At 46.3% G+C, this 18,095-nt stretch overlaps 1 protein-coding gene across 1 annotated transcript in view; it reads left to right on the top strand.

Annotated features, from left to right (window-relative positions):
• Nucleotides 1-1,577: 1,577 nt before the first annotated feature.
• The window catches only part of TMEM260 (transmembrane protein 260), a 34,995-nt gene continuing 18,477 nt past the window's right edge, over nt 1,578-18,095 (top strand). The window contains exons 1-3 of the mRNA XM_050336457.1: nt 1,578-1,731; nt 6,487-6,518; nt 7,309-7,460. Of these exons, the coding sequence (XP_050192414.1) occupies nt 1,578-1,731; nt 6,487-6,518; nt 7,309-7,460 (338 nt within the window). The remainder of the gene's footprint in view (nt 1,732-6,486; nt 6,519-7,308; nt 7,461-18,095) is intronic.

The following is an 18,095-nucleotide window of genomic DNA, read 5'->3' on the forward strand; positions in this document are numbered from 1 at the left end:
CTTCTTTTGTCTTCTCTGGACTGTGTGAGAAGACCTTCCCTAAATTCATAGAATCATAGACAGTTTGGGTTCGAGGGGACCTCAAAGACCATTCAGTCCCACCCCCTGCCACGGGCAGGGACACCTTCTACTATCCCAAGTTGCTCCAAGCCCTGTCCAGCCTGGCCTTGGTCACTTCCAGGGATGGGGCAGTCACAGCTTCTCTGGGCAACCTGTGCCAGGGCCTCACCAATCTCATAGGGAAGAATTTCTTTCTAGTACCCAATCTAACCCTGCCCTCTGCCAGTGTGAAGCCATTCCCCCTTGTCTTGTCACTCCATGCTTTTTCAAACAGTCCCTCTCCATCTTTCTATTTGGCTCCCTTTGGGAACCCCAAAGCCTTTTCCTTTCCAGGCTAAACAATCCCAATTCTCTCAGCTTTTCCCTGTAGGAAAGGTGTTCCATCCCTCTGATCACCTCTTCTGGACTCACTCCAACAGGACCCCAGAACTCCCTCAATGCCTTTTTTGGCTTCAGATTATGTCTTTTTTGGGGGAGGTTTGTGCTGCTGTTTCAGAAGGGCTCTTCAGCAGCAGCTTCTCCAGTCCCCAGAACACTATGTGTGTATTTTCTCAGTCATGTCAACCTTTAATCCTGCTCTTTTTTTTTTTTCCCTAATAAATGCAAACCTAATTTTCTAACGTCTCCACTTAGATCTAATCCACGAGGCTGTTTATTATCCTCGTTACCCTCTTCTATACCTTTTTTTCATTTGTATCCAAAAGCCTCTCTTTAATCTGCCTCAATTCTCCAGGTATGGCCTCGCCGCTCTTTTGTACAATCCCATAATGATTTCCACGGATGTGTTTTAGTCCTCTATCGATAGGTCTCGGGATGCTATTTGCCTTCCTTAACTACTCCCGCAGCGGGAATCGCTGCTTTTAATATTCCGTGCGCTGACACCTCCAATCTTTTCCCTCACCAGCATCTCGTGCCGGCGAAGGAAACCCCAATTTAGGGGTTAAAATCTTTATTACCATTGCACTGGCACATTGGGGTTTGGGGTGGGGTTGGGGGGGGGATGTCCACGGGCTGGGTCTTGCACCCAGCACCCACCGGTACCAGCTGCAGCAGCACAGGAGGGGTTTGGCGTGGCTGAGAGCGGGCAGAAAGTGCTGATCCCTAAACATATATTTTCGCTGGAAGGACGATCCCGGGACGGCAGGAGGGGCAGGACTCGCCTCCCCACCACATCCAGCCTCTCCCAGTGGTTTCGCCCCGCCTCCCCCCCTCACCCCCCACCCGAAAGCGCGGTGGTCTCGCCCAGCCGCTCGGCCGCAATAGCCCTCCTGGGCTGTACCAACTCCTCCGTGCGAGGAGGGGGGTGAAGAAAGAGGACGGGCGGCCGCGCTGAATTGCCTCGGCGCACTCGCGGCTCTCCCTGTTCCTATCAGAGCCTTTTGGATAACGGGAGCTCCCGGAAAGAGGCCCGGAGGGAGCGGGGAGGCGAGCGGCACGGGGATGTTCCCCCCTCTCTCCCCCCCCCGCGGGGCGGTGGAGTGGCACGGCCCGGCCGAACCCGGAAGGTGGCGGCGCACATGGGAACGGGGGCCGGGACCGGGACCGGGATCGGGATCGGGACCGGGACCAGGACCGGGATCGGGGCGGGAGGAGCCGCCGGGGCACTGGGCACTGCCGTGGCCGCTCTGTACGCGGCCACGCTGCCGCCCGCCCTGCCCGGCGGGGATGCGGGTAACGTAGCCAGGGCGGCGGGGCAGCCCCTGGGGCCGGGGCGGGGGGTCACCCCACGGGGAGGTGGCGCCCTGGGGACCCTCGCCACGTAGGGGCTTGGTCGCCTTCGGTCAGCCTTCGTGGGGCGGGGTGGGAGGTTGAGCCTTTAGGGGTTGAGCCATCAGGGCTGGGACATCGCTGTCACCCCGTAGGATTTCTGTCACGCCATAGAGACTGGTGCATCAGTGTCACCCCGTGGGGTTGCTGTCACCCCATAGGCTTGCTGTCGCCCCATAGGGATGCTTATCCTACAGGGGCTCGTGCATTGTTGTCACCCCACGGGGTAGCTGTCACCCCATAGGGGTGCTCATCCTATAAGGCATCATTGTCACCCCATAGGGTTGCTCTCAGCCCCTCGGGGCTGGTGCATTGTTGTCACCCCATGGGGTTCCTCACTTCAGAGGGACTGGTGAGTTGTTGTCACACTCAACAGGGTTGCTGTCCCACCATAGAGTTGCTCATCCTATAGGGTTGCTGTCACCAGTTGCTGCTACCCTATAGGGTTGTTGTCTCCCCATAAGTTTTCTGTTGCCCCATAGCGTTGCTCACCCCAGGGGGGCTGGTGCACTGCTGTCACCCCATAGAGTTACTGTCATCCCATAGGAATGCTCATCCTATTGAGGCTGGGGCACCACTGTCATGCCACAGGGTTGCTGTTACCCCATGGGGTTGCTCACTCCAGAGGGGCTGGTGCATTGCTGTCACCTCCATAGGGTTGCTGTCACCCCATAGGGTTTCTCCCCCATAGTGACTGGTGCATTGCTGTCACCCTATAGGATTGTTGTCGCCCCATAGGGTTCCTTGCTCCAGGGGGGCTGGTGTGTTGCTGTCACACCCAGAGGGTTCCTGTCACCTCAAAAGGGCTTTCTCCCCGTAGGGACTGGGGCATTGCTGTCACCCTCATCGGGTTGCTGTCATTCTGTAGGGTTTCTAACTCCATAGTGTTGCTGTCATCCCATAGGGTTGCTCCCCCATAGCAACTGCTGTGTCGTCGTCACCCCATGGGGTTCCTCACTCCACAGGGTTGCACATCCCGCAAGTTCACACACCCCACAGTCACTGGTGCAGTGCAGGCACTCTCTGGGGGGCTCACCCCAGTGGGCTTGGTGCGTTTGAACCTCCCCATGGGGGCACTTGCCCCACAGCACCACTGACACCCTGTATTGGGGTGTTTTCCCCCCTCCCCCCCGGGACTGGGGCACTGTCTGGGGCTCCCCCTGTGGGGTCAGTGCTCCGGGTCCCCCTGGGGCTGTGCCCTGGTGCCACCCCACTGCCCTGACCCTCTCCCTGTGCTGATAATTTATTTTTTTTCTGATGGAACAAGTGTCCAGGATACTATCTTTCTTTCTTTTGTATCCCAGAAGAGCGTTGAGTGGGTCTGTTTGACTCTGTGCCTCCTGGCCATCGCTGGTTTCAAATCCAAGCTGTGCATGAAATTCCTTATAAATAAATGGGCTTTTAATGGTTGCATAGATTTTACAGCTTCAGTATGTGTGGAGAGAGAGAGAAATACTGGCAAGGCTGGCCAGCATGTACCCTGATAGCTTTTGCTTCTGCTCCCACGCTACTGAAAGGGCTGGTTTTGCACTTTCTGGGTGTATCAGTTAATAATGTGATGGTTGATATACTTGCAGTTATTCCCATTTTGTCTGTTAAAGCTCTTCCTGATGGAAAATACATGTCTGTGGATGTGCAGGGTCCCTGTGCTCCATGCTGAGCAAAGCCTTGGAACCTGGTTTTTTAATTGTCCTTCAGCTTGGGCTTTCCCTCCGGGGTGCAAATAACCATTAGCACCCTTTACCAAGAGGGATGCAGGTTCTCCCAGTGAGGTGATGGATCGATGCTGGGATTTATTTTTTTTACTTGATGTGAATTATCCTAGTAAATATGGTGAGCACAGGGGTTGACCCCACTTTCCCTGGGTTACTGTGGTTATTTTATCCCATTTTGGAGGCAGGAGGGGGGTTGCTCTTTCCCTCATTTCCAAAGGTTCTTCCTAGCACAGCACCTGTGTGTATAGAAGTGCACATATATATATATATATGTGCATCGCTCCTCTGCCAGGAAGAGTCAGAGGTATCAAGGACACCAACTCGGTGTGTGTCACAGAGAGATGCTCCAGGAGTGGCCTGGGGGTACTGGATGCTTTAACAGGCTTCCAGAACCCACATTAGAGGGAATTATATTAGAAAAAAAATCTCTTGGGATGGTGTCCTCGCTCCCTGTCTGTCTTTTTTTGCATTTTCTCCTGAATCTACTGCCTGGCTTGTGTGTGCTTGCTGGGGCTGAACAGAGATGGGCTTATCCCTGCTGTCCCCTTGTGCCTGTCCCAGCCAGCAGCCACCCCATCACTTAGGAGTTTTTTGGAGGTTATTCCCCTGTTTCTCATGGCTTGAGCAGCCCATGGGATGCTTCAGCTGGAATCCCCCTGGAAAGTCTCTGCACAGGGGATTAAGTTGCCCCGCACCTGAGCACGGAGCTCAAACTTGTGCCACCAAAAGCACTGAAGCTACTTGTGTGAGTAAAGACCTGCTTAAGGATTTGCTGGATCTGCTTTCAGGCAGGGAGCCTGCTTTTTTCTTTTTTTTTTTTTTAAGAGCTATCTGTATATTTTTTAATTGTTCCCGAAGTTTGCAGTAATCCAGAAGTGTCAAAGGCAATCGGTATTTCCATTGGCAGCTCTCTGGTGTTACTTACTGTTATAATAAAGAAATGAGGGAATGAATTATAACTCAGAAACATGCACAGATGTTAAAACAGCTTAAAAAGGGTTCAAATGAAGTTAAAAGGAAAAAAGCCACCAAAACCAAACATTCCCTGTGGTGTTTCAAGCATCAGCTCCAACCTTGCTGGGGATAAATCAGTTTTCAGGCAGCATTTGGCCTGTTGCCTGAACACCTTTATTAGTGAATCAATCTGGACAGCCAGAAATGTATTTACATCAGAAATCACAGAGTATCCTGAGTTGGAAGGGACCCGCAATGATCATGGGGTCTAAGTCCTGGTCCCTTGGAGTTGGAGGAAATAAACCCTTCAACTTGAGCTGGCATCTGAAGATGCCCGAGGTCATTCTCTCTCATGAGAAATACATTTCAATCAAGTTTGTGGATGCTGCAGTCTTCCTTTGTGTGTTTTGGTTTTTTAATGTTAGTACTCTTCACTTTTCTAGCCCATGGAGGCTGTAAGTGATGCCCAGGTATGTGGGTGGGAGATGGAGAATTAGCCTTATCCAAAGCAGTGGGTCTTCCTTCTGGCTTTCCCAGTGGAATCCAACAGGCCTGCAGCCCAGGAGCTTATTTTTGCAGGTCTTGTTACTTTTATTTCCTTAATTCTTACAAGGCAGAGTTGTGCTGTTGTCTTTCAAACCTTGGCGGGGGCATCCACCAGTATTTTTTTTTTTTTTTTTTTTTTTTTTCAGCTTTGTGGTTGGTTTGTGGCTGTGTTGCTTTGGGGGTTATTCTTGCCTGTGATATGAACCAATGTCACAGCGATGTGCATGGGTTTAATCTTAATCTTTAGCCATTTTAGATGCACATGTTGCCGTATCCCAAAAGGACTTTGATGAAGGTGAAGCCATGCCTGGCTTGGGAGCAGTATCCCAGCCAACAGCAGCAATGCCAGCAGCATCTTCCTTTTAAAATGCACCATTTACTGTCATGTCAGCATTTAAAGGTGCCATTTGTACCAATGTCCTCCTTTGCATTGCGTGGTAAGGACATAACTGTGCGGAAATGTAAAATATTCCTAATTTAGCATTTAAAGCCAGCAGTGCCCTTGGTTTGTACCTTTCCCATCTAACGATGGGACAAAGCTGCTGTGACCTTGGCACTTGCAAAATTAGCAGGACTGGTAAAATCGGGCTCTGCAAAATTGGATTATGAAATTTCAGGGGAAAGAAGGAAAACCAGGCGTAATTTTTTAATTTCGTCCTCCCTTGGTTCGTCCCTGGACGTGTTGTGCCTACTGAATGTATTTAATGTACGTCATTAGGGAGGGTTCTCTGCAAAATGCTTCAGTATCAACTGCTCTAAAAATGCCAGGTATTAATAATTATTAGGCTAACTCGGGTCTTTTGTGGCAGTTATTTGTCCTGGTGTGAAATACAAACAAAATGCAAAATCTAAATGGTGTTTCTAATGGGATGCAGCATCCACTGACAGGTAAAGGAGTTACTTGCAAAGCAGAATTGCTTTAGCATCAGGGCAGAGCAGCGTTCCCAAACATGTGGATGCAGATTCCCACGATTAGTGATTATATTTTCCCTCTTTAAAACTGTAAAGCTGTTTGTTTTGTTTTGTTTTGTTTTGTTTTTTAATGAGAAACATCTGGGTTGTGGAAGAGACAATGCAGCTTAAGCGTTGTAAACTGTAGTGCATGAAAGTTACCGAGTCAGTTGGTTTTAAATTAAAAATACACACACACACACACAAATGTCTGTATTTTGAGTATCTCAGGCCATTCTTTACCCGAGCCTACCTATATTTTCACTTATCTGTTCACAAAAGTCTCGCGAAAACACACAAAAGATATTTTGTGCAGTGACATCAGAGGGAGAAAATATTCTTAGAAAATTTCATGCTGTTAAATCTCCACAGATTTACAGTTTTATCCAGTCAAATTAATGCAAAACCCCAATGCAAGCATTTGGATTTTGAAAACTTTGGAGGAGTGTCATTTCCTAATAGTAATTATTGGTTTTACATTATTTTTTCACAGGGGAGCTGATCACAGCCGCATATGAGCTTGGAGTAAGTATTAGTTTTATTGTTTAATCAATGCTCTCATTAACAGTTTTAGGAATTAAGGAAGTTTAATTAAGCATGGAGTAAAGTAGATTAATTTATTTTCAAACCACAGTTTTTACTAACTTATAAGTACAGCACGCGACAATTTACTTCAAGTTTTAAATCCAATTAAACTAAATTATAAAGCAAAGGCTTTACTGTATATACAGTAGCTGGCTTATTATCAACCCAAATTTTGTATAAGCTGGGGAGAATAAAATAAATCGGGTTAACAATTTTAATAAGTTTTATTATTTAATAAACTTTATTATGGTGCATGATCCCTTTAGGCAAGACCTTAGGACTGTCAGCGCGGTGGTAATCCGATAGCAGTGTGGTCTTTCAACTTGCTAACCAATAAAATAGTTGAGAAGCTGCTTTAAAAAAAAAAAAAAAAATCCCAAACCAAAAAACAAACAAACAAAAAACAAACACAACAACCCCCCAAAAAAAAACCAACAACCCACAAAAACAACAGCCTTTTGAAATGACCCTAATATACTGTGAACCCAAACAAGGAGCCCTTTAAGGCACGCTAATGAAACGTGGCACCTCCTTTTTCTCCCCGCCTCATTATTATGGGCGAGAGAGGCGTGGAGCCAGATCCACTAAAGGGAAAGGAAAAAATATTTACGGGCTTGAAACTGGTACCAAAAAGGTGGGTCTCGGGGGGGGGGATCCTGGGGCGTGCTGCTCTGCTTTGATCTGGTCGAATTCCAGCCCTTTTCCAACCCCTCTGGTGTCTTGTCCGTAGGTCGCCCACCCTCCCGGCTACCCCCTGTTCACCCTGCTGGCCAAAGTGGCGACGGGGCTCCTGCCCGGCGGCTCCCCCGCCTCCAGAGTCAATCTCCTCTGCGGCTTCTTGGGAGCAGCTGCCGCCTCTTTGCTTTTTTACACGGTTTTCAGGTAAAGTCATCCGGGGTGTTTGGTTGTTTGTCGGCTGGCTCGGGACGTTTCCGAAGGCTCCCTCTGTTCCCCTCTGGCCTTCGGACTAGTGTTTCCCCCCCCAACCCTACCCCTCCCTAATTAGTTCCTCTGATTAACCTAACAGCGATTTAATCCGAATTTGACCTTCTTTCTCACACAAAAGGTCCCCCTTTATTTTTTTTCTCCCCCCTCTTCTTTTCTGTTAAATAATAATAATAGCAATAATAAAAAGTGCGCCCTTTCCCTTCCACAGACGTGACAGGTTGTTGAGGCTCATTATCACAAATCACCGCTCGGTTTAACTAACCAGAACTAATGAAGTTTGTCGTTCTCGAAAGATGCAGATGGTCTGTTTAAATTAACAGGATGAGCTTCACCTATCGGGAAACCGTGAACTTGGTTTAATTGCAGCTCCCGGCGGAGGCGGATGGGCAGTTGCCTGCCGGTGGTACCCAAGGACCAGGGAGAGCATCCCTGCCTTTCCCTGCTGGCTGCGGGTTTGGGAGATGCCCGAGTCCATCCCTTCTCCCCGGACCTCTAACCTCGGGAGGAAAGGGAACAATCGGGATGCGCACGTGGTCGGGGGTGGGGGGGAGGTGGTTTGTTAACCCCGCTCGTCTTTGATGTGCGAGTTCTGGCTGCTCTTAACCTCGGCCTGACCCATATTTGAGAGGATTATCACAACCCATATAAACAATTTCTGATGTTCTTTTTGCAGGGAAAATAGGGCACGTTTTGAGGCTGCAAATGATATGGGGGGCTCCGGGATGAGACGGGGGGCGCTTCCTCACCGAGATTATTTTGACAAAAGCCCTTTTCTCCCACCTGTCCCCAGAGCTGCGTCGCCTCTCAGGGAAACCTTCTCAGAGAGCGAGAGCAGGAGTAAATGGGGGGTGAGGGGCCAGATCCTGCACAACCTGAGAGGCCTGAGCTCACTTAAACTTCGGTCCCAAAATCCCCCAAATCCCGGTGCCTCTTCCTCTGCTGCAGAGGAGTTGCTTTCTGTGCATCACCTTTCACGTAGCATCAGCTCCTAAGTTCACCTCATGGAGTTGCTTAAGTAATTCCTTAATATTTCCATAGGCATTTAAAGTGATTGCTTTTAATATATGTAATTAAGTCAGCATTATTTAATTTAATATCCTGTATTTTGCAGCGTATTTGGGGAGCTGGAAGTGGCGCTGCCCTCCCGTGCACAGTGCCCGGCACAGCGTCAGAGCACAACTCGATTGTGTTAAAAACTCCTGCGAGGAGTTGCTGAAGGTTTTTAATATTTGGTTTCTGATTTCTTTTTTAAGGATGGCTGTTCCCATTATTGCAGTTACTGTGAAGCTCAGCCTCAGATTTTAGTTGGGACTGCAGCGAGACGGGTTCCTTTCCCGCCCAGTTTGTTGCACATGAAATGATGCGATCGTTGCTTCACAGGAATGAGGATACAGGAGAGGAACGAAAGGCTAAATTTGGGAATTATTTTGGGAATAACTTTTACACTTCTAAAGGTTTAATTTTGTTGTTGTTGTTGTTTAATTGGATTTGGAAGATAGTGCTTCTGTTAAATTTAAAATTTGCACGAAGGAATGGGAAACCTGGAACCAAGAGATGATAAAAACTGTTAGGACTTACAGAAATTATTTCATAGATAGTGACAGAATCAATTATTCAGCCAGGCAAGGGTTGATTTTTTTTGGAAAGTTTTATGTCCAAATTGCAACATTACATTTTCCTTTCAAGCACCTTAAAGCTGCTTTATTTTTTACGACGTTCATTTGGCCAAAAAAAATTGGTTTTGTTGCCTTTTTATCTACTTTAAAAAAAAAAAATTACAAAGTGTTCACTGCATGAAAACCATAACTATCTGTGGGTGATGTGGTGTGTTTCTAACTGGGCTTGTTTGTCCACACAAATCTAAATGGGTCTGTCAAATCCCCCCCTCATTTTTGCCTCTAAATAAAATCAGCTGACGGGGTGACCCCTGCGAGGTACCGGCGGAAAAATCAGCACCTGCTCCTCTTGCTGAGCGAAACGTGGACGTTAATATGAAAATATGTAGATGTTAGGAACACAAATAATTGATGAAGTACACATCCTTCGGGAGCAGCACGGTTCAAGTGGCAAATCTCCCTCCTCAAACAATAGCCACCCTTCAGCGGGGAGGAAGCCATCTCTATGGAAATGGGGCCGACGCTGCCCTATTGATCGAGTGAAGAAGACATTATACAATGTCAGTTGGGTTGTTACAATTTCATTTGTCGTCTGACCTGAACTTAACCTCTAAAACCTTTCTTTTCTCCCCACCAGCCGGGCAGGGTTGCTGTTTACCCTCGCTGGGTTTTTCCAGCATCCCCGGACAGTAAATCTCTCCCCCCATTTTTTTTTTTAATTTATTTATTTATTATTTTATTTCCCCATCGATTTTTTTTGTTTGAGTCATCTCCCGAGTTTATTCCTTGGCAGGTCAGGATAATTTTGCTGCTTAAGGACAGAGTGGTTCCCTCCGCGGCTGGGTGGCGTTTGGGATGTTACGGCACGTGCGGGATTAGGATCGAATGTATTCCTTAAACAGATTCCTCCTCTGCCAGGTGATGGCTGGCGGGATGCTCCGCATGTTTGTTTATTAATTTCATTATATTACAGTATACCATATTATTCCTTTAATTATAATTTTTTTAAGCCTGGATTGTTCCTCTTAAAGCAAAATTATGTCGAGCCACGTTGGTGTAAAAAGCCCCTTTGTCAGCGATCCAGGCTATTTCCGAGCGAGCCGCTCGCTCCTTTGAGTTAGTTCTCAAATATGGATTTTTCTTCCCCCCGCCCTGCACAGTCTTAATAAACCGCCTGTAATTATCGTAAAATGGCATTTACAAAGAGTTTTCCCGGACTGCTTGTAAGTGAGGCAAATAATTCATCTTTGCTTTGGAGGAGGGGGGAGCTGCTTTATGTTTTTAGGACGCAGGAGCGCGGCTGTAGGATTGTTTTCTTTAAACAACTATTTATTTGTTTTACTGTGGGAGGCAAAGCATAGCAAGTTTACAAAGTAAACCAATTATCTTCTTATAATATGATTGCCAGAGTGTCATTTTCTGCACAGGGGATGCATTCTTTGCTTTCTCTGTTGCAAAGAGGAATAGGATGCTTTCCCCTGCTTGAAGTGGTTTTTTTTCCCCATAGTTTGACTGTTTTGAGGTATTTAAATATACAAAACTGTTTTATTGCAGGGGCTGTAGCAGAGTAGGTGGTGTCATTGCCCAAGTGCTTCTAGTAAGTTTTTGCCAGCTTTGTTCTGGCTGAGTTGGACACGGGGTTTGGAGAAGGGGGAAAATGTTGCATTAAATTAAGCAGTTCACATTTCTTCATTATGCTGTTCTGGGTATTGTGTTAACTTTTGGACTAATACATTATGCATACATATATATTTTTATATGTATTTTATATAAATATATATATATTTCCGTGCCCTCTAAACCTTCCAAACAACACGCTGTGGATGTATATAAAAATAAAAACCAGATCCAACTCTTCTCCCACTGCCAACAAAAAGGAGCGTTAGTCGTGTTGCATAATGAAATCATCAAAATTATTTGATCATTTTGAAACCATCAGAATGCTGTGGAAATGGCACTTGACCATCCTGATGGTTCTGAGCTTCTGGCTCCCAGGATGTGTGTCCTGGAGCTCTTGTGAGAAGGTCCCTAAGAAGGGCCAGGAGGATGAGTGACCTTCATGGACATCCCAGAGGGACCTTATTCATGGCTGATGCTCCCTGAAAACTAACTGGTGCTGGGAAAAGTTGTCTTCTGCCTCTGCTAAGTGAGGAAATACTCCATGTCCTTGGGGTACATGGGTTTGCCAGAGCAGGAGTCATCCCTGAACAGTTTGACCCCTTTTTTTGTGGCCGTGGTTTGGGGAAAATGGAGGGATGAGAGAGGAGCCAGTGCCCGCTCAGCCAGAGTGGGAAGTTAAAAACTGGGCTTTGAGGAAGGAGGAATCTCTTTGCAGGGGCACATTTGGGTTTTTCCAGATTACAGATGATCACAGATTATCGCTGTTGTAGCACAGCAGGAGGATCTCGGGCATTTGGGAAGCAGATGTGCTTAGTAACAAGTACTTATAAACTTTCAGGAGGGAGAGAAGAAAGGAAGGTACTCAGGCACTAATTTGCTTTTAAAATATCTCCCATGGCCTCTGGCTAATTGATCTTTTGTATATTTTTATTCTTTTTCTCCCACTCGTCCCCATAATAAACCGGCGCCGAGTTCAGTCTGTTTGAAGACATTACCAAATCTGTTCATTTGCATTTGGCTCTCTAAAGTAGGCACATGAGGCTGCAGTAACTCTACTTCGTTTGGAAGGGAGGGAGGGGGGGGAAGCAGGGCAAAAAAAAAACTCTTCTTTTTTTTTTTTAAAGACTGAAGAGTCTTTTCTGACAGCTAGTCAGAGTTAGAATTAGTTCAAGGAAATGTTAATAATGCACTGCCTGGCTTAATCCCTTTGATATCACCAGGTATCCTCCTGTTCATGGGTTAATTGCTTTAAAAGCGGAGGCAATATTCTGAGCGGTGGGCCGCTTCACCTTTTCACAGCTGTTACCATTGAGTGACAACTAAATCCCATGTGTAAGATGAGGAAGAGCTCAATCTCCAATTGGGAGAAAATTTATGTAAACCGCAATCCCTTCAGAATGTGCGGAAGTCACAGACTTTCTTGATTTACTCTGCTTTTCCCAGAAAGCTCCATTGTTCCCTTCCCTAAGTCCCATCAACCCTTTGTAGCAGAATATCACAGCGGCGGCAGATAGCTTGAAATATATAAATGCTATCATAGCTCTGATTAATAGCGGCGCTTATGAGTCAAGTCTGATAACGGAGCAGCTCTCCACTCAATTTCAGATACCGCTAATGGAATCTGTCTCCTGCAATTGTAATGTGAGAAGGGCTAATTTGCCATGGAGCTTGGAGCTGTCACCAGCCGGGGATTGGGGGGTCAGATGGGAGCTGCCAGGTTTTTGCCCTGCAGCTTGTATCTCTCGCTTTGAATAGCGCAGCCCCCTGCCTGCCAGGGAGCTGATAGGCCGCCGGGGGGTTTATGCCACTCGTACAATAGCGAAGGGCTGCATGGGCTGACTTGGTAATTGTGAAGCCAGCTCATTTTTATTTTATTTTATATTTTATTCTATTCCCCCCTCTTCTCTCTCTCTCTTCTTTTTTTTTTTTTTCTTCTTCTTCTTCTGCGGCTGCATAATTTCTAATAAGGGGTTTTAACAAAATGTCAGATTAGGAAAAGTTTCTGCAATTACCGAAAAAGAAAAAAAAAAAGAGAGAGAGGAAAAAAAAACTTATACAACATTTAAATAGCTCCAGTCGGTTCCTACTGCGGGTTGGGGTTTTTTTGGCTGCTGGTTATTGCAGGCGACCGGGATAAAGGTGTACCCATTTTCTAAGGATTGTGAGTCAAATAATGGGTTGAACTAATACACCCTTTCCGCTTGCAAAGACACCGGGAGAGAAGTTCTCATTTGTAATGGCTGGAAGCACAGTTTTTACAACTCCAGTGTGAGTGCAGGGGGGTGTTTATTAAAGCAGCGCAGCCGCGTTTGATCCGTCTGTCATGAGCTGTTCCGCTCGCTGAACTGCTCCGGAATGGCTTGGCACGGAGGCGTTGAATTTAATTACCAAACTTTCCTTGGGAAGGGACTCCTGGAGGCAGGCTGTGCTCCAGCATGGTGGTGGGCATCTCCAGGAGCGTGCAGGGTGGGGTGTCCTGTTCCTTACTCTCCTGACGAGTTCTCACAGGGAGCTCTTCCCGTCCCTGGTGTCCAGACCCACTGTGGACCCACCGAGGTCCTCACTGCCATCCAGGGCACCTCACTGCAGGGCCAGTTTGATCCTCCCAGTGAGAGGATCCAAGGTGATGTGGCCCCAGGACAAAAGGGATGGGGTGCAAGATGCCTCTTGGATGTGCTGGTGACATTCACAGTCCCATGTTTACCAAGGGGATGGACAGAGCCTCAACAGTGTCCTGCAGAGGTGGTGTCCTTACTGGACACCTCCAGTCCAGGAGGACATACACAAGAGGGTACAAGGACCAGCTCCCCTTTGCCAAAATCCTCTCGAGCTCAGCACTCCTTAACCACCCTGGGCCATCCCTCTTCAACTTGCGGTCTTTGGGTGAAAAAACTAAAAGAAAGAAGTCAGGAGGGTGTGGGGGAAGTGGCATTGCATGCGTGTGGTGGGAGGTGAGGGTGCTGCCTGCTCACCCCCACCCCACAAATCCCAAGAATCTCTGGGAATGCTGAAGCTGGGTGCTGAAGTCCCATTTGGCACGAAGGACATCAGTCAGTTATAACCATAGTGCCTGTTTGTTTTTTTCTTTTTCTTGTGGTTTTCCTACCTCTTTGCTTGGTTTCTCTTCCCTCCTAGTGACCAGGAAGACTCAACCAGGACAGATAAGCCAAGCCCTGCTCTCCTTCCTCCTCCTCCAGCGCCGGGAGCGGAGGCTGCAGGCAGGGCTTAAGTGGCTATTGAGCTGCAGGTCCTTGAGGAAGAATAAAATCTGGTTTGCTATTCCCTGTAGTACCTGCACTGGCTCTTCAGCGCTGAGAGCAGAGAGAAACCGCCTTTTGTCATCGAGTGTTTGCGACTGAGAGGCAGGAAAACCCAGAGGGATTGGGTTTTTTGGGATAATCATTGTTATTTTGGTCCTAAACTCATGTTTGGGTTTTTTGTTGTGTTTTGGTTTTAAATAATTCTTCTATTTCAGCACCAGTGCAAATATACATTTAAAATTTGTCCATGGGAAGCTTGGTTGTTGGGTCTTCTACATCCCATTCTTTTTAGCCTAAATTAAAAAAAAAAAAAGGGTTTTAAATTAATTTATTAACAAGTGAAACTTAATATGTTCAAAAATGTTAAATTTTTAATGGACTTGAAATAAAAATACATTCAAGGGATATGTCTTTGCTGCTGCAAAGTGCAGTCACAGCACTGCAGAGGCAGAAGTTGCTGATGATGTACCTGGAGCCTGTGGACATGTACAGGGAACCACTGACATCAGGGTCATCATCTGCAGATGCAGGGAGAGACTGAAATTTAAAAAAAAAAAGTTAATTAGTTAATTAGTGTGGATTTTAAAAAATCAGGAGAGTTTTTTCTTATTCCACTGCCTAAAAAAAAAAAAAAAGATGGAAGGCTGAGATCTGCTGCCTGCAAAGTTTTGGAGGGAACAGAAGGCAGAAATAATCAGCTTATTTCACTAGGTACAGATAGGTGTTTGCAGTGTTAAATACATCAGCTTCAAATATAAACCATTCCAATTATCTTACTTTTCTTAATGAATCCAGTGCACTGAAAATTGCGTTGGAGGGAAACATTTTAATTAAATTCCAATTCCCCCATCCATGTATGGCTTTATACCACTCATTTAATAAGTTGGGTGTTTTTTTTGCAAATTGTGAAATATAAAATGTCTGCCATTATTTTCTAAATTAAAAGTAAAAACACTGGTAGAGCTTTTTGTTAAATCCATGCAGATGTAACCTGTGCTCTTGGCTAACAGAAAGTTTTACCAAACTTAGAGGAAAGGTGAAATTTTAAATCACAGATTGATGTTATAGGGATTGCCAACAAATAAGAAGCTAAGAACTGTAATGGCAAAAAAAAAAACAGATTAAAATTATGAATTTCATTTTTACTAAATGTTCCTGCAAACTTTTAATAAAAGCCTGCAGGTAAAATAGTCCTGATTCAGGCCATGTCCAGGTCTGAGATTTTTTGTCACCTCCTTGGGCAGTGTGTGCATTTGAGATCATCACAGTGTCACTCTGTGCTGGAGACATCCAAGAGGCTGCCGAGAGGGCAGAGTTAGTGGTGCATGGAGGTCGAGCAAAGTGAGCTGTATGACCATGTTACCCCATCCTCAAGGCAGGGTTGGTTTAATTTGGCCCCAGCATCATGCTGACAGTTGCATGGGATTCATTTCTACTTGTCCTGCTGGTGCCACTTGGTACTCTGAACTGTTGCATTGGATGGACCTGGTGGACGTGGTATTTTTTTCTGCCATATGATCTTCATCCACCTCTGGAGATATCTGCTCTGGTTGCTTCCACTTTTGAAAGAGTTTTCTTCTAAGTCAGCAGACTCATAAATCCATCCTTTTCTGCTAGTAGAACCTGCAGAAAACCTCTTGGTCTCCAGCTTCCACTTCCCAAAGCTACTGTCTTGATGTTCTTCAGGAATGCAACACATTTCCATGTGTCTTTTTAGCATCCAGTGTTCTTACAGGAGCTTAGTGCTCCATGCATGCAGTGGACTATCACAAAGTGAGCTTAACAGCCTGACTTCCCCATGAGTTTCGTAGGAAACTTGTTCAGCCTGGAGAAGAGAAGGTTCCAGAGAGATCTTAGAGCAGCTTCCAGTACAAGGGGCTCCAGGAGAGCTGGAGAGGGACTTTGGACAAGGGCCTGGAGGGACAGGACAAGGGGAAATGGCTTTAAGCTGGAAAATGGTAGATTTAAGTAGGATATTGGGAAGGAATTCCTGGCTGTGAGGGTGGTGAGGCCCTGGCACAGGTTGCCCAGAGAAACTGTGGCTGCCCCATCCCTGGAAGTGTCCAAGGCCGGGTTGGATGAGGCTTGGAGCAACCTGGGCTAGTGAAAGGTGTCCCTGCCCATGGTGGGGGGGTTGGAACTGGATGATCTTTAAGGTCCCTTCTAACCCAAGCCTTTCTATGATTCTTTCTGTTATTCTATGAGGCAACACCAGCTCTGTTGACAAAGCAGGTCAGTGAACTCTGCCTAGTTTTGGATCCTGACCCTTCAGTGCTCGGTGAGCAGAGGTGTCCTCTGTCCCACATAGCTGGGATTAGTCTTTAAGCTTGGGTTGAGTAGCTTTTGCTTAAGCCTTATTTCATAAAACTCGACTTGCAGGTTTGAGACTTTTTATCAAGAGGATGGGATTTCTTTCATCTCATTCGAACTCTCATGATTTGCTTAAGTATTTTCTGGGAAAGACAAGGAGAATTGGTAAATGGTTGGGACAGTTGCCCAAAATGGTGCTTTTCATCCGAAGATTTTTTGGGAAGGCCGTTTTACCTTTTTTTTTTTTTTTTTTTACCTCATTTCCCTGCAAGAATTTCAAAGGGGTTTGCAAAGTTGTTTCTTTATAACTAAAAGTTTGAATTGTTTCAAAGGTTTAGTCAAAATGTAGGATGTTATATAGTGGGTTTGTTTATTGGGGATCTCTTGGTTTTTAATTACACATGGCCGCTTTCCTGGTATTTTTCTTTAGGAGCAGAAGCCACTCCTGACTCAATTCCTGCAAACTTCATTGTATCATTCCATTTTCTGTTTGGGTGCCACATCTTTCTTGTAACAGGAGAGAGGAGAGCACAAGCAGAGCCCTTGAGGCTGAAAACTGTGCTGGACAGGTTGTGTGTGTCTCACCTCTCCCTTGGAGAAGATGGACTCGGGGCTGCTGGGTTGGTTTGGTAGCAAAACCAAGACAATGGTGTTCATGGCTGTGAATGCCTTTTCTCTTTGCAACTGTGGGATTTTGAAACATTACATTAGTGCAGAGAGGGATGGGTCTTGCCTTGGAAAATTTCGTGCCTAACACCTGGACCTGTGTTGAACCTCGGGGAAGTTTAGACCTCGGAAGAGTCCACCACAGTGATGTGAGTTAGTGAGCACGACAGCAGATACCTGATTTGCTACTGAAGAGGTTCCAAGTCACCTTTCTTCAAAAGTTTAATGTTTAAATCTGTACTTTGCAGACACAGATTTAGAGTCATAGAATCACAGAAGGGTTTGGTTTGGGAGGGACTTTAAAGCCCATCCAGTTCCAAATGCCTGCCATGGGCAGGGACACCTTCCACTAGCTCATGTTCCTCCAAGCCCTGTCCAACCTGGCCTTGAATACTTCCCTTTAGTTTCACCTTTGATCTGAAACAATCCCACTTGCTGTCAGTTGGGAGTTTTCAGGCTGTTTTTTTTCCCACTTTCATTGTTTTTTTGAGACTTCTTCCCACAATCTTGGTGTTGAACTCTCTGTCACCTTTAGCTTATCTTGCTCTGGCCTCGAACGCCTCAGAGCTGCTTTCTTTTTCTCCAGTGTTAACTCCTTGCTTCTCACCCTCCAACTGCCTCCTGCAGCTGCAGATCTTAAAATGCTTTACAAAATATAAATCATTAGTCCTATTTTGCAGATACCTGCAGGTACTTTGTAAAAAGCAGCAGAGTGGCTTGTCCCAGGCTACCCAGGATGTCCAGTGTTGAAGGTAGGAGGAGGAGGACTAGACACCTGGGTTCATGAACCCTGCTTCTAATTTTTAATGGATTAAAAATTCCCGTTCAGACCGTCCTCCTTTGACATCTGCAGAAACAGGTTGTCTGAACTGAGGTCATTTTGGGAAGGTGGCAGGAAAGCATACCCAAGGAGAGTAGCCCTTACTGAGGAGTGCTCTGCCAGCAAGGCACCTCTGCTCACAGGGGCTGTAGGTTTTGTGCCCTCGGTTGCCTTTTGTCTCAGAGTTGTGTCAGGATGAGTCTCATGTGGACATCCACCCTCCCATCATCGGTGGGCAGAACGAGTCACCTGGGAACATTGACTGTGCTAGAGGATA

The sequence above is a fragment of the Myiozetetes cayanensis genome, unplaced genomic scaffold (assembly GCF_022539395.1).
Source record: "Myiozetetes cayanensis isolate MyiCay16 unplaced genomic scaffold, myiCay2020 scf6-25, whole genome shotgun sequence".
Lineage (NCBI taxonomy): Eukaryota > Metazoa > Chordata > Aves > Passeriformes > Tyrannidae > Myiozetetes > Myiozetetes cayanensis.